Below are 25,321 nucleotides of genomic sequence, written 5' to 3'. Positions count from 1 at the left end.
TGCACAGTCAAAATAAATTAGTTTTGCCAGTCCCAATCCAATTTTTTGGATGGATGAGAGTTCATTTCATAAAGACTAACATTATCAATTAATTAGGCAATTAATGTCCATCAAACAAAAGGACCTGAAAAATTAATAATAAATGAGACTAAAAGTAATGACCAGGGGTATGTCCTAATGAAGAGTAGCTATTTCACTAGCAATTATAGGTTGCTTTATTAAAGATAAAGAATTATTGTTATTAATATAAAAATGTGATATTCTAAGACCAGAAGATGAGAAAAAAATACTTTTGTATTCTACTCGAGCACTTGAAAAATGTTATTGCTCAAAAAATGTACAGACTTGTTAGTGTTGAAAATGGATTACAATGTCATTACTTTATACACTTAATAGTTCAAGTGTCATACCAGTACATCAAACTCTATTCGAACATGTTGTGATATATTGAGATGAAGTGAAGATTAAGCCTTTATTGAAAAGTTTAAAACAGTCATCTACCAAGCAGTGTTAAATGCATCAAGAAAGATGAGGTGTGGGTGACAGAGTAGATACAAGCCATTATGAGCCTGTTAAATAATTAAGATGAGCCTCGCTTTCCTCTAAGTAAAAATAAATAACCTTAATGAAACATAAACGAGCCCTATTAAAAACAGTAATAGCACTATAGCTGGGTAGGAATCATCTTTTAACCACTTTGATATAAGTACACTACTGAATAGGATTATAAATTGTGAATAAACCTTAAAGGCAAAGGAGATACATTTTTCAAAGTAACGGAAAGAATTATTTTTGAATTTCTTTCGCAGCTCTGTTCAGCACAACAGAGAGCCCTTTGTTCCTTAATTATGACTGTCAAATTTAGAGTTAAAAACTGTATGAAAAATGCTTGTCAGGATATGAGTCAGATTTAAGCACTAAAATATCTCAATACTGAGAATTTGCTGAAACAGCTACAAAACTCTGAAGTGAACATTTTAGCTATAGGTATTCACAAGGTACTAACAGTTACAACTTTCAAATCAGATTATTTAGTATTTCAAAAGACAACCACAGAAAATTATTAACAGTTAATAAAAATATTGGTATGCTCATGCATTCCAGGAACAAGATTTTATAATTCCACAATTAAAATGTATTTAATTTATGTAATTAGCAGAAAAATATTGTTGTTGTTTTTTACTAAGGAAAACCAACATGCCAAACACAGCAGAAACAAAGCCTTTTTAAGGGAATTAAAATTTGCACACTTTTCTGGAGTGCGGGAAAGTTCATTTGAACAACACAGCTTATTTCAATTGCACTCTGTAGCAAGTTACAAAAGTGGGAAAAAAACTGCTTCTGGTATTAAAACTTTAGTCTAAAATAACCCAAGAAGAAATAAATACTAGTGTTTTATTTCAGGAAGAGGAAAAAAATGATTAAATGTTTTATATATTGAAGGAAAATTGGTTGTTCTGCATAACAATAGGCCAGTGAAACATTCAGTCACATGAAAATAATCTTTATTTAATCCACAGACCCAGCCCAGCTACTGCGTGGGAATGGAAGGGCTTGGGAGGAAGGGAAGAGCTTGTGTGCGATCGTGTAAAAGGCAGGAAAATAAAAGAATAATGTGCAAAACCCTTGTGTGGGAGCTGGGAACGCAGGCTCAGCTTTTCACTCCTGTGAAATGTGTCTCACTGTGTCTAACAAATGGAGACCTGGTGCTTGTGTAACAGTCCAGGGAGAGAGAGACAGATCAGGCTGCAGGACATGAGGGGAAACCGGGAGAGAAGACCTGAGTGATCAGCCCAGACAGAATGTCTGAATGTTTTCTCCAGCTTTCACTGGCAGCAGGGCTCTCTGCGTCTCTCTTCGAATAACAACAACATTCGCGCAACTTAAAGAACTGCTGTCAGAATCAACAGTAATCCATGAGCCTCAGGAGTCTTTTAACTGGAAAGAAAACTCGGGGAGAGTTGGAAGAGCCGGGGCCTGATGCTGGCCATACTCACTCAGCGTCAGTGTGCGAGAAAAGCCGAATAACCGAGGTCACAGCCGGAACCTCGTCTTGCTCCCAGGACCCTCTCTACACATCTAGCACACAATGATTGAGGTTTTAAATATCTGACTGCAAGGGAAAATTGGGGACTTATATGGAAAGTCTTGCAAGTGGCGGGTGAGGATACTAAGGCCACCTTCTACTGACGAACAGCCAGTACTTATCTTCCAGCGGTATGTTTCTATTTAATGCAGGCAAGTAATTGGACATTCAACTACACAGGACCCTTCTGTAATTAACTTTAGCGCAGCAGAGTCACTGTGCAGCTTCCGCAGGGCTGGGGGCTGCGGTTTCCTGCTCTCTGTACACCGCCCTGTTCTCGCTGGAGCCCTCGTCACATGATAAATAACGCCTGTCCCGATTTTCTTCCTCCGCTTGGACATGCCTGCATGACAACCGTTGCCTCCGACTGCTCATGCTGCCAGGAGCCTCTCAGGGCGCCTGCTGGCTGAGATGCGGGCTGCAGCCTGCACAGCTCGACCCCTGCGCCGCTGCCTCGCACACAGGCCTGCGCTGACCCCGGGCCGCGACCCTCGAACCCACAGCCCCAGACTGCGGTCATGAACCCAGACATCGCACTTTTATTTACATGATTTCGCCGATCCTAGAGCAACAGAAATGATAGTTCAGAATACTGAATCTTCCTCTGCACTTTAATAAAAAATACCATTATTAACATAATGCAGGTATATTGTGACCGCCCACTGCAAAACTCTATAATAAAATCCTGCAATGTACTCTATACATATACCAAGAAAAAAACAGCGAAAAGTATTGAATTTGTTTCATACGACTTTTAACAAAGCATCCCAGAACAGTCCAGAAATACACTGAATTATTTTCATGTGGTGCAAGATTTATGGACTGATTTCATTTATTATTGTTTGCAAACAAACTAATAAAGTAAATGCTTACAGTATTTATGTTTCTTACGCAATTCGGCGTTTGTTTTTTACATTTTTTTAAATAAATGGTGAATTACTAATCAGTATAAAATATGTGGGTCATGCAGATAATTCCTTCTGCAGAGTTGGTCACGGATATATTAGTAAGCAGACTTTCCTCTCTTCCGGAATAAACCCCAAAGTGCGCCCACTGCCAAACCCAATAAATAACAGGCCGCGGCTCCTGCTGGCTCCCCGTTCCTCCACTAGAGGGCGACAACACCACCAGGTCTGAGGCTCTGCGCAGTGGGGGATGGGTGAGCTACCGCACTGTGCCATCATTAAACAGGCTGTACTTACGTTTTTCTTGAAAATCTTGAGGATAACTGCAGAAAACAATAAAACACAATTAGCACAAAATAAATGCAAAAGATTTTTTGCCTTCATGGTAGCATTTTACGTCTTTTCAGGCAGGTCATCAAATATCTTACCAAGACATTCCTGGCGGAGGAAACCAATTATAGCTTAAACAAAACGAAATCACACCTCACCTCATTGTGGTGTTTTTCACACAGAATTCATACACAGCTGGTGTTACTCTTTCCTTATCTTTAAATGCAAATTAATTCAAAGCTCATTTTGCAGTATTAGATCAAATACATTTCAATGGGATTTACTGTATTTACAAATCCAGACCAAATAGCTCACACAGATATGTTGGTGAATGAGATAGTTCGGCAAAAATTAATATTTTCATGAAGGTGTCAAAACTGTTGTTTAAAAGCTGGCGTTTTCGTCAGTCAGCACACAGATTACACATGTAAGTATATATAGTATATTACTCCTCCCTCCCAACCTTTGTTCTCCCGCTACTTTACCTTTGCCTACTGCCCTGTCTCTCTCACACCTGAAGAAGGCTCCATGGCCGAAACGTTGTGTTCGTCGTGTTCTCTTTCTTCTTTTTTTTCAGCATGGAATAAACCTATTACTTGTTCCTTTGCAGCCTACGCATGCTGACGCAGCTACCCACCTGAACTATATAGTATATTAGTTTGTGGTACAGCATTTCTGAAGTTCCTCCAGGCTTTAAATAAACTTTTCTTTTCAGGGTTGTGGAATTGGGGAACAAGCTACCAGGTCAGGGTGTTGAAGCCAATACCCTGACTTCTTTCAAGAACCAGCTGGCTGAGACCCTGCATCAATCAGCTAGAACACATGGCTGAAGGGCTCCTCCTCTCGCTTGTAACTGACCCTGCTGTTTCAGCTCTCACCAACAAGCCTTTATCCTCATTTAAGAGTGAGTGGTTAATCTGGAAGAGAAGAAGCTCTTCCTGGCTTAATCATTCTAAAACGTAGCACCCATGCCCAGTGTTGATGATCATTTTAAACTGAACCAATTAGGGCGAGTGTCATTAAGCAACTAAGACTACATTACGCCCTCCAGGTGATGAAGGTACACGATACAGCAGTAAAGGTTACATCAGAGGTAGCACAGGGCATTTAAACAAGGGTGAAGGAGAAAGTTTTATTTTACCTTGATTTCACCTCTTTAATTCTCTTGATGAATGCATCCTTCTTCTCTTTTGCCTTCTTACTTAAATTCTCCCCCTTGAGCACGTCAGAGAGAAAGGTCTCCAAGTCTAGCAGACAACAGGATATTTGTTAGCCAAATGAACAAGCCTAGTCTTTTTACCTCTTTGAAGAACGTTGTGTTTGATAAGAGCCATATTCTGACCTGAAAACACATCAAACAAAGCAAAATTGTATTTTCCTTTTAACGAGCAGAATTCTTCAACATGAACTACTGTATTCCGAAGGAAACTGGAAACTCTGCACACTGGCTGTGAATTATATCAGATGTCAGATCACACACGAGTCTAGAGTCCTCGTCTGAAGGCAAACACAAGCGCAGAGGAGAGAAACTGATAACCAGAGTTAACATTACACTCCAGTAAATTCGTTTATTATTCTTGTTAAAGAAGCGTATGTAAACGAATTACACAAACCGCAGATACAGCCTAAGGTTTTTCTTGCAGAGAATATATGACCAAACTAATTTGTGTTTAATTGCCAGTTAAGCGGACCTCAAATACGACAACAAGAGTGAGTTCCTCAATCGTTTTAGGCCCCAGCTGTCAATTCCAGACACCACTCACACCTGCATCTTTCACACCGCTTTGAGACCAAGGTACAGGAGCGCACACGGATTGAGAGCTTCAGCCTGGTACTGTAGGAAAACAAAACACCTGAGGTCACACGCATACGAAAACAGCTTTCGCTCTTTTTTTCCTCGGTCGTCGCTCATGTTACTTCCTCTCTTTTGATCTTTTTAAAAGAAACCAAATAGCCAAACGTGACAAAAAAAAACACGAAAGCGAAAAAAAAATCAACATACACAGAAAAAAATAACGCAATATTAAAAACAAACAAATATATAACCTGAAATAAGTGTCTTTAAATCTTCTGGTATGGGCTGCATAGTTGTTTCTGTCTTTGTTCCTGATAGAAGTTATTAACAAGGAAGTTCTGTAGCTAGTAAGTAATGAGGAAGTGAAGAAAGCATTTCTCTCGCACAGCCTACCGGCTGCCTGCCGTACATGCGGACCCCCAGCGCCGAGCCCACTTCCTCATTCTCCATCAGGGGACGGGGACCGGGCTCTGATTGGACAGGCCTCCCGGTCCTCTCTTCTCATTGGACAGGCGCCGCGGTTTCCATGGTGCTGGAGCTTCAAGCCTCAGACCCGCGAAGGCAGGGGCAGCGTGGTGTCTTGTGTTTGTTGACAGTGCAGAAGCAGCGATCTGTAAGAACTGAAACCGGCGACTTTTCTTTAAGAAAAAAATAATAACGCCTACGTAGCGTAGCAAGGAGTGCGCCTTTTTCGCAAATGAAAATCCCTATAAAACGCCAGCGCAAAATAAATTTTAAGTAAAATCCCACAGCCCTTCAATGCACAATGCAAAAAGATTAACAACAGCTTAGAGTACGTCCTTTAGCTACAACGACGTGTCTGTTTTCCTAGTGATATTACGCAATTACAAACAAGACTGCAGAGGCAATATTATTATCCCGGCTATACAGACTCAACGGGGGACGCAGCCATCACATGTAATTAAGTAAATCCTCTCAGTACCAGTCAGAAAACGGGACATTGTGGGCGAATGTCCACACAGGGACTGTCCCAACTCAGCTAGGGCGATGCGCTGTAGGTCAGAGGTCAGCTGCAAGGCATCCCCGCAAGGCGCAGGTGGGTTAAAACCGGCGACTCTGCCTGACTGTGCTGCTCCCCCTGGCTGCCCAGGAGTCGTGCAGTTACCTCCTGTGAGCTGCAGGGGTCAGTAATCACCAAGTGAGTGCGAGGACTCTGCTGCCCTAGCTCCTCGCTCACCACATTTCTCCACATTAGGAACAATAACCACTTAACCGCAATCCGCCAACATTAAATCATCGTCCTTCGCGGAGCATTTTAATGGTGGTTTTCAGCATCTCCTCTCGGCCATTGTTCCCATCAATACGGGCCGGCAGGGAAACAGATGGCTCTCCCCTCACATAAAGGCACTGCGCAGCGTGCTGATCTCTCTTAGCTTGATCGTTCGCTCTGTACATCTCATGCAATTTCCCATGAAATAGTATTCTTTAATTTTGAACGGCGCCGTGAAATACCTGCCCCGGCCCACTAGGCTGCAGGATAAAATAGTCCATCTAGATGTCTGGCAGGGAGCCTGAGCTAATATACACAGCAAATTGGTGGCACGCTGTGGAGTTAAAATATTGTACGCCCTACTGGTAACTTTAAATCTGTCTAAAGCGCTTTAAGTTAAAATTTAAGCAGATTTTTATTATACACTAAGGACTTGTAAGGTCTTAAATTTCGCCTTGAATGTGCAAGTAATTCATGGCACCAGCCCCTCCTTGCTGCTCACTGTAATTCCTACACAGAGACAGAGGAAACGCTGCTGGTACACACAGCCCCAACAGGACCTGGCCAGCAGCCCCAGAGCCGAGCCTGCGGCCGGAGCGGCTGACGGACGACCTGGCGCTGACCGCTTGATTAACACCGCACGGTCGTCATCTGCTGTCCACAAATATTAACCCGGCTCTCAAACATTTTAACGGTCTGTTCTCGGGTCAGCGGCGAGGGAGCAGAGGATGTTTGGAGGAGAGACAAACGGGGGTGTTACTTTATATGCTCGTAGTCTGCATGAAAGGATTTGAAAGTATGTTCTGTACAATACACGCGTCCTTGGTTTCAGAAACCTTTATTAACAAGGTGGTGCCGTGAGGAAGGAATTAATGTGTTTGAGCTATAGCTTGAGACCTGAACAAGTTTCTGTCTGTTTTTTTTAAATAAATGATTTGTGTTATGTATATACTGTAAAATGTGTAACAATTTGTTTTCTTGTATATATAGAAAAAACAGTTAATTGGGGATGTAAGAAATGAAAGGCTGAAACACAAAAATTTCACACCACTCTCACCAGAGTAAAGTTTAAGACGGTATATTGTTTTGCTCTACATCTTAAAAAGCGGATCTAATGTTTTCAGGAGTCAGGAACTTTCCTCGCACACAAATCCTGGAATAATGTCCGGCAGACTGGAACAGGAGGGATCTGTGTGGAGACTGACACAGCACTCCACCAATCCCACGACAGAGCTGGCAGGTCAGCATTAAGGTCACTAGCAGGTCAGCGTGCGAGCTTGTATCTTTCCAGCCTGTAGGACACAAAGGGCTTTAGGTCAGTGAGAAAAATGCTAAACAAAAAATAGCAGAATTGTCATTTTCATAATTTCACACGCCTATCCAGGGTACTTCAGATGTTCTCCGCCCAGGTTCTGAAATACATCAACACCTCATTTACAGAACTGAATTTTCACAGTTCAGAAGCTTAAAGAATGTTTCCACACCCTATTTCTACATGTGTTTTGACAACAGAAAAGTGCCAAACAGAGACTCCTCCCCCTGGTGTAAAAAAAAAAAGCTTTGCTTCAGCTTTCTGCTTGTAAATCAAAATGCAGGATGTTTAATGAGATAAAACATCATGGATAAACTGAGGAAACTGTAGTTATGGAGGAATGCTTAAGGGGCTGAGTTTCTGGGTGGCTACATATCCTTTTCAGCTAAGGAAGTAGGCAAAATCCTGAGAGGAAATTAAGAAATGAATGTCGATGTTTAAATTGCGTGGTTGAGATTACAGCTCCTGCTCAGAAAGTTATTTGACAAATTTCTCATCTGTCGTGAACACTAAAAATAGAGGTTGTTACTGCGACTCAAAAAACATCGGGACCAAGTTTTGCTCACTGTGTTTCTGTAGGAATGCGAATATTCACTTCACCCATTAGACGATGATTAATCGCGTGTGCCAGGATCCCACTGTATTTTCTTGGCCAATGTGTAAATTAACGTGTAAACTGGGTGGAAATATCCCCGTCCTGCCGGAGCACAGGACTGGTCTCCGCGGCTGAGCTGCCGTGCAGCGCGGCTCGGCCCGGCCCGGCCCGGCCCTTTGTGGCGCGGGGTCCCGGCGATAATGCATTCAGTGACCGACAGTAACAAGGAGAGAAAGCCCCCTGCCCTGCGGATGATCCCGGAGAGGGGGCTGCGGTACAGTGGCTCCACCGGGGCTTCCATCTGTCAGCGGCCGAGCTGGGAAACACGAAGCGCCCCGCAAACCCGTTTCAATGTGTGCTCCCAGCTGCGCCCTTCAGCACCAGACAGGCTGGAGTTAAAATCACAGGCTAATGTAAACACGGAGCTGGAAGAGTTAAAGGCCATGAGGTACTGTCACTGTGGGGTTTTTCCTCAGCTCTTCCAAGAAACTTCAAGCTAGCCTGTCCAGGGGCCACACTGTGACCCCGAAGCCGCTGTGGACAGGTTTAGTGTTTCCCTTTGCTATGTGTGTGTATGCACATAAAATAAAAGAGCACCTATTGCTGCCAGATGATGTTATTCCCAATAATAAAATTCAAATTATTCAAATAATGGATGAGTCTTATATTTTGCATTTTCCCTGTATTATTTTCCTCTGATGCTGATGTGCTCTCTTTAGTCTATGTGTTGAAAGTCCTTTAATAAAAGCAGCTGTAAACAATGCAGGGAAGAAAAGGGATTTTGCTGAAACAAATAAATCTTATTGGCAAGAAAATAACAAACCAAAACAAAAGGCAGATGTTCTGAATGTAATCTTGGCAGGTAATTTGGGTAAATTGCCTTTATTTTCATACTTTAAAAAAAGTTACATTCTTAGTCAGAAAACATATAAACAAGTTATGTAATTAAACTGAGCAAAGATAGCTACAAATGGGAACATAATTCTTGGCAGAGATATATTTACTGTTTTTAAATGTAAAACTCTTACCGACATGGTGCAACATTCATGGTTTGGCAAGACACAGCTTGAAAACACAGTCCTGGTTTTCCTCAGTCCAGGGAAACAAGTCTAAACATATTTAATGATGTAGGCTTTGACTGAGATGAGTTAGGAGAAGAAGAAAAATGTGCCATGTTTTCAAATGTCAAGGAACAGCCTGGCTGGCCTCTTGCAAACTTTAAGATTTTCACAAGGTTACAACATCTTTCTGACATGAAACTCCATTGTAAAAGATGACAAATAAAGAAACCTGTTAAAAAACAAGATGGCATGAGTGCGTTATCTCCTGTGTGTTGATACACAGTCACCAAGCTATGAATCCCACATAAAACTAAAAGAAGATCTGCCAGCACCCCAGCTGCAGAAAGCAGAAAGAGTGAGCATCAGGCGCAGACTGGTCACTGGGACGAGAAACCAGCAGTAAACCATCAGCACACTGGCAAGGGAATCACTAATGAGCAGGGCAACAGAGCTCAGAATTAAAGTCAGAACTTAGTCCATCAGGATTTACCGGTATGATAAGAAAAATCATAATTCTGAGTATTTTTTAAGGAAATACATAATAGATTTCAAATGATCTTACTCAGAAATCCTATCAATATAGTCAATTTCCACTATCCTGGCTTTGTTCATCGGTGAGTCGTTGAGTAATTTTCAATCAGACTGAGAGGAGCTGGGCTGAGGTGTTTAAACCTGAGCAATTCTAGGCGCTCAAACTCCTGAGATGCGCTGACCTTATCACTGGCATTACAACAAGGTCATTTTCTGAAATATGTTTACTAAGATTGGTAGGGTAATAATGTTTTGATGTAAGTTTGGTAGCACTAAAGAGCATAAAAATGGGCAATTGTTGTGTTTGTGTGCTTTCTGCTGGTATGTTTTCTGGAAGTAAATGCAGATAAATGATTACTTTAGATTTCCCCTACTTGAGTTGTGTTTCATTGGCATCTGAACTGAGGTACCCCTGAGAGACTCTCTGGTGCCGCGGTTGTGTCCTGTGATCCAGTGGATCACTCCTGACAGGCGTTTTGTCCTGTGATCCAGTGGATCAAGACCTTTAGTCCCTTACCACCTTTTGAGTCCTGCGCAGGACTCATCTCTTCATAAAAGCAGCTTTGATCTGCTGTGACACTTGTGCAGTATCACATTGGGAATTACACTTACTTACTGTGAGTAAAATGCTGGCATTCCTACAGAGTGTTTACATGACTGTGGTGTATTTTTGTAGCTGTTATATGGAAATGAATTTAAAACAGAGCAAGAGGCACGTCTTTACACAAAGGGTGGTGAGGGTGTGGAACAAGCTGCCCAGCTATGCTGTTGAAGCAGGTATCCTGGGTTCCTTCAAGAAATGGCTGGATGTCTCCTCATGTTTGTGACCTGTCTTGTCTTCTTTTGTTCTTACTGTTTCGTTTTGTTTGCACAGCATTTGCAAACTGCTCTTCCAGTTCTTGCTGCCTCATTGTCATTTTATTGATACTGTAGTGGCAAGATGGTTCCTTGTACAAACGCGGAATGTAGATTTTCTCTATTGCAAGTGGCCATGAATAAGCAAGTGAGCATTTTGCTAAGCATGCGGATAAATAAATTAATGCAGAACAGCTACATAAATGCACACAAAAGCTCATACAAAGCAGGGTGATATTAATGCAATGACTAAGGTAGAAAAATAACAGCCATGTGCAGTTTAGAATGGTACTGAAAACTAATGTTTTGAAACGTTTTTTGCTGAACTCTGCCAAAGCAAGCTGTTTAAATATGCAAACTATCTTTAGCGATCTGTAAATCCCTTAGCACCTTGTAGCATCCTGTGTTAAATTTATGAAATAGAAACACAGGGATTATGCGGTTAGCTTAGTCAAACAAGAAGGCGCTGAAGTCTGTGTTTCACAAATAGTCAACCACCTAGTCAGGCCGTCCAACTAAAATTGGAAACCTGTAAAGAGTGTATTTACAGCCCATAGCCTGAGATGGTCTTCTGGGAGACTGTAAATTAGAATACTGTCTTTATAAAGGAGTCACTGATGCCTGAGCTTTTTGACATGTCTGAAGGATTTCCAAAGTGTCCAGTATTTGTAACAATCTAAATGATTCCACAGCGCAACAGATGTGCTGAATGAATCCTGAAATACAACCACTTCTTTAACACAGACCTACACTCTGAGTCTTCACTGTGCTTTTAAAAGAAGACATTGAGATGCTCTAACATGAGATTCAAAAAGAGATACCAGGCAATTCCTGGGCTGATAAAAATGTGCTATAGTGACAGGTAAATGAAAATGAATCCCTTCATTCTTCAGCTGGAAAGACTAGGTGGAGATTTGATTTAAGCATTAAAATCCTTACAGACAAAACCAACCCAGCAGGCTGCTTATATTCAGCAGTGAAATAGACAGAAGTGTGGAAGTTCATTTAGAACTCTGATCAGGATACAGTCCTTTACACAAAGGGCAGTGGGTCAGAGTAAAGGCTGATGGAAAAGAAAGTAATATTCAATAATGATAAAAAAAAAACATTTTTCAAATTATAATTCAGAACAAGCTATACAGACATGTTGCATACCAGTACTCTAGAATCCCTCAAGAATGGATGAGTAAATGAGTGCTCACATGGTCCTTATTCTGATTAAGGAGAAATATTTAATGTATTTGAAGTAAGTAATAGTGATTTTATGAAAAGGTCTGCACATATTGCAGTGGTCAGCATTGAAGCCTTGCAGTGCTGGGACCTGGGTTCATTTCCAGACCTGGGGTTCTGTCTGTGTGGAGTCTGCATGTTCTCCCTTTGTTTGTGTGGGTTTCCTTTGGGTGCTCCAGGTTCCTTACACAGTTCAAAGACATACTGGTAGGTTAATTGACGTCTGGGAAAATTGCCCCTGGTGTGAATGTGTTTGTGTCTGTGTGTGCTCTGTGATGGACTGGTGTCCCGTCCAGGGTGTACACTGCCTTGTGCCCAGTGCTTGCTGGGATAGACTCTGGCTTCCCTGTGACCCTGAATTGGAAGAAGTGGTCAGGAAAGGAGTGGATGGATTTTATGAAAACATCTTGATATAAGAATAAGATCCAAGCAGGGAGGAGCTGATAGAAAGTATACATTGATTGATTGAACCGCTTATTGATTTGTTACTGTTACTGCTAGACTGTGGGTATTTTTCTGGAATTGTCTGGTACTGTGTGCTTATTAAACCCTTTTATAAGATGACCGTTTGAAACATTTTAAGGTGGTGTGTTCTATAGATGCAAAGTGAAAATGTCATTATTCAAATAATTTAAAAAAATGTATAGGTTGTGTTTACAAAATCGCATATTGCAAAGGAAGGGTTTACAACACAAGTTATAAATAAAAAACATAATTTAATGGAAAATTCTGACTAATTAATATCAATTTTAAGAAGTCTTCCCACAGTTAATCTTTTGTGCTTAATTTAATAGGTGAAGGACTGCACTGCACATCCTGACAGGCAAGATGTACCTCACTCTTTGGGCACTAGGGGCACTGCTGTGCATGAAAAGCTCTGAAATACTCTGCGTGTCCCAGAGAAGACTGCGCTGCTGTAGGCCTCACAGCTTGTTTATCCTGCATAAGCCTGCTTCATCAACTGACTGTACTGCTGTCTCGACTGCTTTGTTATCTATAGAAACAGACCACTAGAAAGTAAATGTCCGTTTTACTTTCCCTGGAACGACTGAGGTGCAAACCGGTAAAAAATCATATTGAGATTAAGAAGATTTAGAATTTCCACCAATGTTTAGAATCGTTTAAAAAATTTGGACTTTCTATCCATCCACTTTTTGAAATATTCGATCCAGTTCAGGATGGTGGGGGGGCAGGGCCTTATCCCAGCAAGCAACAGGCACAGGGCAGGATATTCCCTGGACATGATGCCGGTGTTTTTGGATCTTTCTTCTTATAATCTATCAGAGTCTTGTTTCATCTAACAGGCTAGCAATACAAAATGACATATATATATATAATAAATATATAACTCAGAACATTTTTTTAGTCAATTAAAAATACCGATTGGTCAGACCTGTGTCTGTTTTTACACAAAGGTGTGTGGGAGTGTGGAACAAGCTGCCCAGCCATGTTGTTGAAACTGAAACCCTGGCTTCTTTCAAGAAATGGATGAGATCCTCAGGTCAATTGGCTACCAACAACCCAACAAGCTAGTGGACTGAATGGCCTCTCGTTTGCAACCTTCCTTATGTCCTTTTGCTCTCATTTCCTTCACATCAGAAAGCTAAAAAGGCAGAAATATTCACGTGTGCATGACTGCAGATGAAAATATTCATGACAGCCACTTCATCTTCCTCACCCAGGCTTTTCTAGGCCTTGAGGGCCAGAAGAGAGATTTTAAAATCAATATGGAACTCGAATGAGATCGCAGTGCACGGGGTGTATAGTGAAATTTGGCCAGACGGCCCTATGCTGTTCATTCCAGGACATAGAGGAGGTGGTGCTCATCCCTGCAGCCCCCACCTGGTGACAGACAGCCCCACTGTGCAGCAGGTCAGGGGAGAGAGGGGGAAGCCGCCTCACCAATTTCACTAAGGGGGAAACGTAGGGAGGGCAGATTGAGCAAGACCTGGGTTTCACACCCCTGCTGTTATGAACAGCATCTTTATCATCTTTAATGAGCAAGTAGTTAGGGCTTCAGTTTAAAATTTCATCCCAAGTACCTCCTACCAAAATACTGGGGCAATAGATTGGAGTGCCACCTGCTAGTGCCCAACGCTACTTATCAAAGGAAGCTGGTTTTCCCTGGAACGTAAGAAGAGTTACAAGCAAAAGGAAGTCTTTTGGCCAATCTAGCCCATTTGGCAGGTAGCAGTTAATTGCTCCAAGGGTCTCATTATCTTGAAACAGGTCAGGCTATTGGTTTCAACAAGGTGGCTGAGCAGCGTGTTCCACACCCCCACAATCCTTTGATTCTCTGGTCCTTCAGAGACAATCTGCAAGAGAGAAAATGCCACAGCTACTGTACTATTGTGTTAATGTACATACTAAACTCATGACCTATGGACTGCAAGACCAGTGCCCCAGTCCTGGAGATACAAACCTGCCATCCCAGTACTGTCCTGGTCCAGCCTTCCTAAACTTCTGAAACCTAATGGGCTCAGACTATAAGGTTGTAGCTCTCCTGTCAGTTCAAAACTTAAGCTAAGGTGCAAAATAACCTCAAAATGTTTCATTATAGAGCAAAATACACACCTCAAATTGTTTGATTTTTCTGGAGTAGGTGTGGAGAAATGAGTTACATAATCTTGGTCTTGTAGAAGTTTAACTGTAAACAAAGTCTGTATTATCCAATGGCACTGAGACCACTACATCAGTTTCAAGTTTAAATTGTGATGTTCAAGTTACAACATCTGAATTTTGACAAAGAGGAAACATATATAAAGGCCACAAAACAGCCATGAGGCACCCTTGGCACAAAACTGTCCCTGCAGCAGATCTGACCCCTTCCAAAGAAGAAAACTGCTTCCTCTCACTGACTCCAGATCAAAAGTAAAATATAATGGCAAAAACAGAACACATACTTTTCAGCAAAGCAAGAAGAATATTCTGACTTACAGACTCCAACAAGGCCAAACAGAACTAATATAGATAATGTAGATTCCACTGCAGAATCAAAAGCCGTTAAAAGATCTTGACAAGACCTGTTTCAGGAAAGCAGACAAAGAAAAGAAATTACATAACCCCTTTAAGAATCAATCAATAATGAACAATTTATTTGTAGCATTACTCTTCTGCTCACACTTGTTGTCCCTTTAATTGTCAGATATGCCAAATGCCCAGGAGTGGCATAACCTTCAGAGGGGTAAAGAGATCAATTGGCTGTAAGAAATCTGCTCAGGAATACGTGATTAGGATTGACTAACACAGTCAGACACTGCCAAAACCACTACAGAATTTCTTGTTTTTTGTGGGTTCTGCATTTCACTTTCTATATATATGTGGAAAAATAGGCATACAAAACATACAACACTGTATATTGGTCTTTGTCATTGTATATCACATAACTGACCACTTTACTGACGTTTCACAGGAGGCTGCTGTCTGGAAGCACACTGACCCCTAAACACACTGCCTCCTAAACACACTGCCCCTAAACACACTGTCCCTAAACACACTGCCCCTAATTTGAATGAGTGAGAACAGATAGTTCACTGAACCAGGTTTGGTGATAAGAACCCGGTGTCTGGGGCTGTACATTGTGTGGAATAGGGAGCACTGTGATTAGTGCAGTAGAGCTCCTTGTCTTCAGAATAAGAGGCAGTCCAAGACATCACAGTAAATGGAGAAGGTTTGGCTTGGAGAAGCTGCTACGTATCTGAGCAGAAGGTTTCACTTTTTAAGTTGAACATAGAAAAGAAAACTGAAAAAAATCAAATTATTAAATGTGATCAAATCTTAAATACTGGGAAAAAAACAAGGAACCAGAAGCTATCTTGCCATCAATTCAGGAGGTTAGGTTTAGCACATCCTTGAGAAAAAGTGAAAAAATAATGGGACTTGAGTTTGACCACTTTGCTCCAGCAAAGAGAGAAATAGCTTCAGTCAATTAGACTAGCATTAGACCAGGGCTGCAGTAACAGTGTTGTTTATAGCACAGATCTACGCTTAGACACAAGACAAGGAATGCGTGGCCTGGATCCCCGGCCTCTTCGCCAAGGTTAGAGTACAACTGCACCAAGTACTTTATCCCTGTAATTAGCTGCATGGGGCTGTCCTGCCTCTGCCATTTTTCAAGTGTGCAGTGCGTTTAGGTGAACGGAGTCAGGTCGAATCATGAGGACGGTTTCCTGCACAGAGAATCATTAATCAGACAGGGAGCCTCCACCCCTCCACGCTCTCCTCCTCGGCCTGTTCCCGCTGAAACTGCGGAAGAGCAAGAACACACAGCAGAGAACATGTCCTGTCCTGCCGCGAGCAGAGGAGACTGCAGCCCGAGCAGAACCTCCGGCTCCTGGAGGACTCACACTCCGCCCCCCAGTTAACGAGCCACGTTGTAAAGGAGCAGTCTCTGCCTTGCAAGCGGAGCTCGAGATCTGTCACATATCTTCTCCTTGGCAAGGACGAGACAAATCTTTCAAAATCAACTTTTTCAAACTAGGAAGAAGATGGAAAATGAGACAGATTGTCTAAACATTCATGTTTTAATCTATTTATTTTGATAAACAATACCAATAGCTGTAAGTCGTTAGCAGAGAAGGTGCCTCATGTTCCTCTCGGGCACTGATGTCTGTGACACAGCCATGAAGTGGCAATGAACAAATTGATGCCAAAGCTAGGGGCATATTTCAATCAGGCATTAAAGTCATTTCAAAAGTGCCCCATCTTCACAATAGTTCAAGAATAATTTAGTTTTCATTAGTCTATGAACCCAATAACATCAAATGATGTTATTAAACTTTTTCTAACAAAACACTTTGTGTTCATCTAGTATCAGAAAGCTGCTTCTTTCTGTGATGGGTTGTGGTGACCTTAAATCACACACACAGACACTCACACAGACACGCACACACACACACTCACCCAAAAAACTTACATTCACACACACCCATACATTCACACACAGACACACTCAAACAGACACATTGATACACACACAGACACTCACACATTCAAAAACACACATTCACACACTCACACAGACACACACCATGATAATGATATTGATATTGCTAATTACATCAATGTTCAATTATATCAATGTAATAATAATGATATGAGTGATATCAATGATAATGAGATTATGCAAATGATATTTTACCACCAGATCAGAAATGAGTTAACTGCTCATGCCCCCATGATTGTCAGTGAAACCCAGTGAAATGCTTGTGTTCTGCAGCTGTTCGTGTGTTTAACAGGTTGGAATCTGGCTCCCTCAGAGAATGGATGGATTCTGTCTAACAAGTTTTACACTGAGTCTGCTGGTACAGCACTTGATTCTGATGAGCATCATTGTCTTCACAATGCCCTCAGAGTTTCAGACCGGCTTTATTTGCATGTTGATGAATGATCTTTAAAAAGCAAATTTACACATTTTTAAAATGTAAATAACCTTTAAATGCAGAATGTTGAACTGCTAATGATATTTTACCACCCCATAAGAAATTAGATTACAACTATTATTTTATGATGACAGTGTGTTAATACATTATTGCTCTCATTATAATCACTCTCCGTTTAAAGTATGTGCAGCACGTGCCAAACATCGCTTTTATGACAACCTATTTAAACACTGTAGCCTACAACATGTTGCAACTAATACTGGTCCTGACAGCTTTCAAAGCACCTTTCGAAAAGGGGGCTGAGTGGATGATTCTTGGGTAGAAGCAGCAAATTCTTGTTTGCAAAACCCCATCTTCACATTCTGAAGTTCAATCCGGAGTTCTGACACCAATCACCTAATATCTCTACTGGTATATTCCTCTTGTCCCAGAAATTGGCTCTTACATTCCTGTCATTCTGAGTTCCAGGACAAACGCCTTTCTCTGACAGGCTTCAGGGGCCTGCTGCACAGTGCGGGAGGAAGAGGCCATCACTCATGCCTCATCGGATTCCTATGACAGAGCGATCAAACACTGGAGAACCTGGCATAAGCACATCATTATCGGGCCTGCCTTAGCATTTCTTAACTGATCACACATGCAGAAGTCCTTGGTGGCTCTCATGCTCTGCCACTATTTGTAGTTATTTGACCTTTTCTCAGTGGATAATCCACACAAAAAAGCCCTAATTACTTCCCCAGCTTTGAGCGGCACATCAGCCCATGAATAATCAATAGGGCTTGATTTCGTTATTGCACCATCAGACACTCGTGCTGTTTAAAGAACATTTTTTCCATTGACCTGCTGCAGCTGTAGGACAGTAACAAGCCTCTGAGCTGTGGCTGGGATCATAAGCTGACCAGCTGACCTTATTGAACTGAGTTTAATTATAGGAACCTTCATTTAAATACCACCATTTTAATCAGAATGACACTTGTGAACCACCATGATCTCCTACACTGGATGCATCAAAAACTGGTCTGCAGTAAGCTGAGGGTGAATTGGGCTGCTCAGAAATAAATCTGCTTTGTTAGGAAGATGTGATGTGGAAGGAGAACAGATGCATTAAAAACCACTGACACAAATGGAACAGACGGCTGTACACCATCCTTTCTCTTGATTTCATTCGCAAACGTGCTGCTCATGCTCATCTATTCATGACAGAAAACTAACTAACATAAGAACAGTTAAATAAAATAAAACAGCTAAATATTTGTTTTGCTAAAAATGAATACCACAATTGTTCTGGATAATATGGAACTTCAATGACAATAAAAGTCATTTTATTCAAAGCTTCTGAAAAAACACTTTCAAACCAGATTCCAAAAGAGAGGTCTAATATATAGGTTCCTGACTAAATTGATAATATGATCTGCATATGAGCAGTGAAAGTAGTTTCCCGTCTCATGCAGTGCCACTTATCAAACAGCCTGCTGATGCAGAATTAATAGTCCCCACTTAACACTCCTCCCAGATGCCCTGTGTAATTTCAAATATTGCAATTAATCTACAATTTTCTGCTCAGATGCTTGATTTTCAAAATAATTAAACTTCCTAATGCTAATTTCCTAGCAGTTTTTATTTCTACATTGTGCTTTTAATATGGGTTATAAGTGAGATGAATTCATCAGAGATTTATAGTATTTGGGTTGGATGCTTCTATATGATCATAAACCATTAAATTCCTCAAAATATTGCTGAAAGTATGAAAGCTCCATGGCACTATTTTGTGATTCAAACAAAAATAAAATTTTTGTGATTTAGGACCTGAATTCACTGTTGAATTAGTGCCCAAACTAGTATTTGCTGAAATGCAAGGAAATGAAGTTTCGATTCACTTTGGAGAAATTTCAAAGGTGATCTACCCTTGAAAAAATGTCCCAGCCTCCCCAGTCCCTCCCCGGCGTCCTGCCCTGAAACCATTTACAGGCCTGATTAACTCTTTACTGCTTAAGTCTTGCTTATGTGTCTTGGGTTGGGAACTGGCAGAGGTGACATCAGTGGGGCTGGGGATGTGGGCAGATCCCTCTTTTACACTGCTTGTTCTTGTTTTGCTCCCTCAGTTTTTGAACATGTAGTAATCATTACATAATCAATGTTTAATAACCAAATCCATCCTGGTACCTTGATGTGCAGGGGTGGGGTGTGCACTTGATTCTCCTTTGTTATTGAGGTGGTGAACCTCAATAAAAAACATGCAGAAACTTCTGAGCTTTCAAGGGGAATAAATTTGAAAACACAACCCAAAACAAAGGTAAGGCGCTACTTTAGTGTTAAATGCAGGAGCTCAGATTGGAAGGGTAGCTTCAGGGGCTGCTGGTGCCAGAGGAAGGGGGGTTTCAGTTTTACTCACTGGCTGGTGTCAGAAACAGCCTGCTAGCATCAGCAAAGAGGCAGCCTAACCTTTCACCCCCCTCTCCCCCGACACAGGCCTCCACCTCTCCAGCTTTCCCAGTGGGGCGCAGCCTGCAGCTCTTCAAACACCTTCTGGAATCGAGGGGCGCCCTGTTTGGGAAGGAGGTGCCTTTCATCTCCCGCCAGGATTCCTTCCCTTTATCTCAGGCTGTCCGATAAGCAGCGGGATGGGTGGGCGTGTCTCCTGCACACCGCACACATCTGGTTCTCCCATTCTCCCACCAGGCAGGGCTCAGGCAGAGCTCAGGCAGGGCTCAGGCAGGGCTCTGGCAGGGCTCAGGCAGGGCTGGCTGTGGGCCTCCCCTGCGTCCCTTTGCCTTTTAACACTCTGGGTCTGTTGGACCCAACCGGCAGCTCACACACCTGTGACAGTGCGCTGCCTTGCGAGGTTTGGGAAAGGTTTGGTTTCCTGAGTAATGGTGGGGAGAATAAGACTGCACAGTGAATGTTACAGAGTGACCGCAGGGGTGGGAGTGTTGTGATAGTGTCATTTGTGAAAAACCTACAGCTCTCCTACCACATCACAACAACTCACACACAGAAGAGCACCAGTCAACACCACCCAGCAATCAGATAACCGATCATGTCACTGCAGATTCAGTACTAATATTTGATGAAAACTTGAAGTTAGCCAGTGCTAACGTACATTTGATTTAAGTCTAAAACAGGTTTTCTTGTTTCCTCTTCGCACTTATACAAGATGTTGAAAGAGCACCCCAAGCACTGACAGAGGAGACAACACTGTAAATATTTTTCTCTTTATGGGGCCCCTTAGGGAGTGACTCTTCCCCAGCTGCTCAGAAATCCAGACCTGAATCTTTCATTGGTGGACACAGCGGCCCTGTTTATCTGGCCCTCCTTGTGAGTCCTCATCAATGGATCTGGAAGGAGCCATCCGCTCAAGGTCTCATCAATGGGATTGGGTCAGGCACGATTCACGGTGAAGACAGTATAGATTTCTTTTCTTTTAAAAAGAACCCCCCCCCCGCCCACAAACACACCCATCTGTAACCTGGCCCAGACCACCTGTAAAGACTCAAACCCTCCAGGCAGACAGGCAGTGCCTCTTAACTCTCTGCCACATCAGCTGTTTGGAAATAAACACTGCAGAGCAGATTCCACTGAGACTGAAAGGCTGGGGCTGAAGGAGACCGTCAGTGTCAGCGGTCGCAGGCCAGGAGGCACCCCAGTGAACTGCCGGAGGAATCGTACGTGTTGACTGAAGCACTAAGAAGCTTTTCATTTTGGCGAGAACTCCTGCTTGTCAGTCGGTGGCCAATCAATGACACTTGAACCTCTGGTGACCAGGTCATGACTCCGGCTCATGCTGAGAAGGGCAAAGAAGAGGCTTCACCTACAAAATGACCTTTAGAAAGCAAACGGGTGAGGCTGCTGTCTTCAGCGGACTCCGGTTCTGCTCCAGAGCTCGGCTACGGGCCCACACACTTTACTCAGAGAAGGAGGGATTAGTTGTAGAGGGAGAGGGATATCACATGCGATCATATGCTAAAACCAGTAACAGTGTGAGATTCAGAAAAGAGATTCTTATGAATGCATACCTACTAACAACTGTTAGAAAGAAAAGTGCAGCTCTAGAACAGCTCAACTATTTTCTTAATACAATGTGGTCATTTTAATTTAAGATTCATGCTAGTTGGGATCAAAATGCATATCTGATTTCATAACTTAGCAGTAAAAACCTTTTTGATCTGCAATCTACTGTATGTTTTACCGTTTTAGTGCATGGTTTTAGCTTCAAGTAACACGAATTGTCTCACGTTCTGCATTAATTCTGCAGCCTCAGCTCTCTGCGTGGGCTGTGAGCACATTACCCAGGGCGCAGAGCTCTGGGCCGGCGGGCTGCTCAGCAGTGTTGCTCGGAGGCTCCTCCAGGAGGATCAGGGCCAGGGGGGTTATTTGCCTCAATTACCAAGGGAGCAACGTAAATCCCCTGTTTACAGTGCTGAAAAAACATGATACTAATCTCTTTAAGTAGCCCTTTATCCTGACACATAGCCTGGCATCTCTTATTGAGCTGCAGTCTGCTGTGAGCTGGCGCTCTGGGGTTGCAGGCTGCTGGCTCCTACGCATACTGTACCCACGTGGGCTAATCGCTTCTCTGAGGACGCCAACCAGCCCTTTACCCTGGGCAGGGCACAGTGCTGGGGCTAATCCCACCGGTGAGCTCCTGAAGGAGGAATAACAGGCACCTGAAACACACGGACCTGCTCTCACTGCGTGACATCTTATACTTTTATTCACTACTGTGATGCTTCGCAAGATTATTCAGAAATTTAAGGACTGTGGAAAAGAAAATGCATCAAGTATAAAGACATTATTGTCCCTGCGGTATACGTTATGTGATTTCAGCCAGTTCACAGTGATCAATCTCTGTCTATACATCGTCATTAAAAATTGAGCTACGCCACCCTGCAGAAAAGATTGTCCTCTTGTTAAAATGTCCAAGACAATTCAAGTAACTTTTAGTAATACTTGATCATATGATCACATCTTTCAGATAACATTTCTTGTTAGGATAATCAGCTTTGACATCTTCATGGTTTAACCCATGGGCTGTTCAGCTATTTTATATTCACAAGTATAGTTATGTATTCAGGATAGTCCAATTACTCACATCTGTCTGAAAATCCATAATAAATTCCAACCAATCTCCAGACTGGAATTAAGGAAGAAATCTCAACAGTTCCTATAAATCTTCAGTCATCACGCAACGTCAACAGTATTACGATTTGCTTAACAGATGTTATCCAAAAAGATGTAAAATAGCATAATTGAGTCAACACAAATTCAATGCAATTCAGTCATTCAGTCTTTCGCTGCTCGAGTTTGTTGTATCATTTACAAGTGTGACAGTGTTTTTCTGCACATCACCAAAATCTCAAATTTTATTTGTTCTTCCAAATAAAAGCTGACAATTGGAATGGAAATTTCAGGTATGTCTGGTAATGTACAAATTTAGAAAGAGACATTTATTCAGCAACTAAATATTGGCTGGAACAGTTTAAAATGCAAGGCGCAGCACAAGATGCTGAGCTGATCCAAATGCCAGTCTATAGATTTGAAAGACTAAAGATCACATCATCATGAAGCAGACAGAAGTGACACTTAGCAAAGTGCCAAGTGATTTATGCCAATGTCCTGCCTGATGATACTATTATAGACAGCACTGTCATTAAGGAGTCCCTACTGACTTTAGCCATCGTTCCTGCTGCACAAATTACAACAGAGGCAAGAGATCGAAAGCTCCCCGCCTTTTGGTTGGAATTCATGCAAGCTGGGGTCAGTGGCGACTCGGCTCACACGGGCTCTGCTAGACCAGGTGGGGGAAGTGCCTTTCCTCTTCAGTCTAGTGCAAATGCTAAAACCCGTCGCCTTATTGTCAACGAGGTTTAGCTCATTTCTTTATATGCTTCATTTGAACCTTTACCTACTATCTCACGTGAAAACGCCAGGGCAATTTTCTCATGTACAATTTGCACACATATTCTATGCGCACTGTGATCGCTGGCCTGCATTTGCACTGTCAGAGACCACACACAAGAGGAAACAGCCTTGTCTCTGCAGCCTATGCCCACAGTGATGAAGCTGAGTCTATTAAACACCTGTGGATGAAGAGGACGGAGCTCAGGATGTACAGTAGATACATGCACAGTTCTAGATTCTGGAGAAATAATGAACTGGTCTGCCAAGCTCAGAAAGCTGCTTAAAAGTTTATGAGACAGCATGCAAAATGACCGGAATTAAACAAAATGTTTCTTAAATGTATAATCTAGCTTTTGGAATATTATTCCCCGTACACTGTCCTCTTTCGGAAAGCAGAATATCTGCAGAAACTTTTTTGGGCAGTTTTTGAGAAGCCAGTGAGCACGTGGAATCTACTAAGAAATGTTTTCTTATTCGGGTTCTAAATGTCATTAAGTCTGTAACATGCTCATGAAGCCACCAAATTTCATTTTTCTACATTCAAATGGTCATGCTAAATAAATGGAAATCAGGGAGGTGCTCTAAAGCCTTAGAGTTCTAGAGTTTCTATGCTGTAAATGTGAGGTTCCATATGGTTTACATGTGGCCAGGAGCACACACCCCAGCTGTGACCTGGGCAGTCTCACGCGGCGCTCGAACTGCACACTCATCCACACTCTTGCATTACAAGGCAAATGCAGTCCACTGGCACACACCTGGCAGATAGAAATGTAAAGGAAAAACAGTCATACTCTTTCTACAGTATATGGATATATGGAAGAGAAACAGTAAATGTATATGAAACAGGAGCACAATGAGAATTTGTTTAGACCAAACATGATTTACACGTGGAGCTATCTTGTGCAAAGCCCCTAAAAAGCAACCATAGAAAAGCCATGCAAACTCCAGCGATCGCTTACATCTACACTTAGAGAATAGGAACTAAAAATAGCCCAATGTTTGTTTGTCATTTTTCTAACTACCAGACCTTCAGGGGTGTCATTTCCACTGTACAGACAAAAGAAACGTCGATCATCGAGAATCTCGTACAGATGTAAAGATTGCACGTTCACGCCAACAAAGGAACAAGCTCAAGGAAAGGATTCAGATTAAATTGCTTTTGACCTGTTGGAAACTACGTTTCTCTTTGCTTTCTTCTTTATATATTAATCTTTGTGTTTTGTGGCAGAGGCAAGCAGGGCATTACCTTCTAGGCTTTTAGGGATTAAAGTACTCAGGTGGTGTTTTTAAAGGGATTAGAGTAAGTTTACAATCTACTTCAAATCCTTCACATGTCATGAAACAATTACTTAAAGACTCGCTGCTCTAAGTCGCTGGGCCTGCTGAGACCTTATTGAAACTGTTTCTGAGGCACTGGCTGCTGCTACGTGTTCAGGGGGCTGCACTCACAGCAGGCCAGCCATGTGTGTCTGTGCTGCTCTCTTCCTTCTGTCAGCTCGCAGGAGCAGGCGACAGGAGAGGGGCTGGGGGAGCGTGGCTGATAGGGATCTCCTGTACTCCAGGCACAAGCTTGCTCACAAGAAACTATTAATAGGTCTTTTAACGTTTATAGCTTTCATTGAGATATAATGGTGCTGTCTTCCCCTTCAAGCTAATGAAAGTTGTCAGTCAGACCATTTGCAGTTTTTTGTAGACTGTTATCTGTTCCTGAGCTTTGAAACACAGCTGAAACTCAGCTCCATTTCCATGAAGATTTGTGCAGGATCAGGAGATGTAGACCTAATTTTCATTAGTTAAAATATTATTTACTTTAAATTTAAGTCATCTGGTGCTACTTTCCACTGATAATAAAATGTTGGATCAGAAATCCAACTTTGCTGCTTGATGGAAGAGGCTGTGGGACTCTCTGTGACTGATGTGTGTCACTGGGACCAGTGCGAGTGACTGGGCTACCGGTACCTCAAGTCTGTTCTAGGCTTCTAGTGCTGTGGGGAAGCCCATTAATATAGTGGTGAACATATGAGCATGGATTTGTACAGGTAGAAATTTTATAATGAACCAAAGCACTTATTTTGCATATACATTTTAGTCTCAACACAAGCAACAGATGT

The 25,321-nt window shown here is 42.2% G+C and overlaps 1 protein-coding gene across 10 annotated transcripts in view; it reads right to left on the bottom strand.

Annotated features, from left to right (window-relative positions):
- Positions 1-5,490, bottom strand: part of skap2 (src kinase associated phosphoprotein 2) — an 83,575-nt gene extending 78,085 nt beyond the window's left edge. For 9 of the 10 annotated variants that reach the window (XM_069194705.1, XM_069194701.1, XM_069194707.1 and 6 more), the window contains exons 1-3: positions 5,368-5,488; positions 4,463-4,568; positions 3,289-3,314 (exon numbers count right to left, since the gene is read on the bottom strand). In XM_069194705.1, the coding sequence (XP_069050806.1) occupies positions 3,289-3,314; positions 4,463-4,568; positions 5,368-5,407 (172 nt within the window). In that variant the 5' untranslated portion in view covers positions 5,408-5,488. Of the gene's footprint in view, positions 1-3,288; positions 3,315-4,462; positions 4,569-5,367 lie in introns of all 10 variants that reach the window. The other variant, XM_006636054.3, reaches the window with a different exon arrangement.
- Between the last annotated feature and the right edge of the window lie 19,831 nt (positions 5,491-25,321).

The sequence above is a fragment of the Lepisosteus oculatus genome, chromosome 10, assembly GCF_040954835.1.
Source record: "Lepisosteus oculatus isolate fLepOcu1 chromosome 10, fLepOcu1.hap2, whole genome shotgun sequence".
NCBI lineage: Eukaryota > Metazoa > Chordata > Actinopteri > Semionotiformes > Lepisosteidae > Lepisosteus > Lepisosteus oculatus.
Note: the sequence above shows the minus strand (reverse complement) of the source record. Positions and strands in the feature narration are given on the sequence as shown.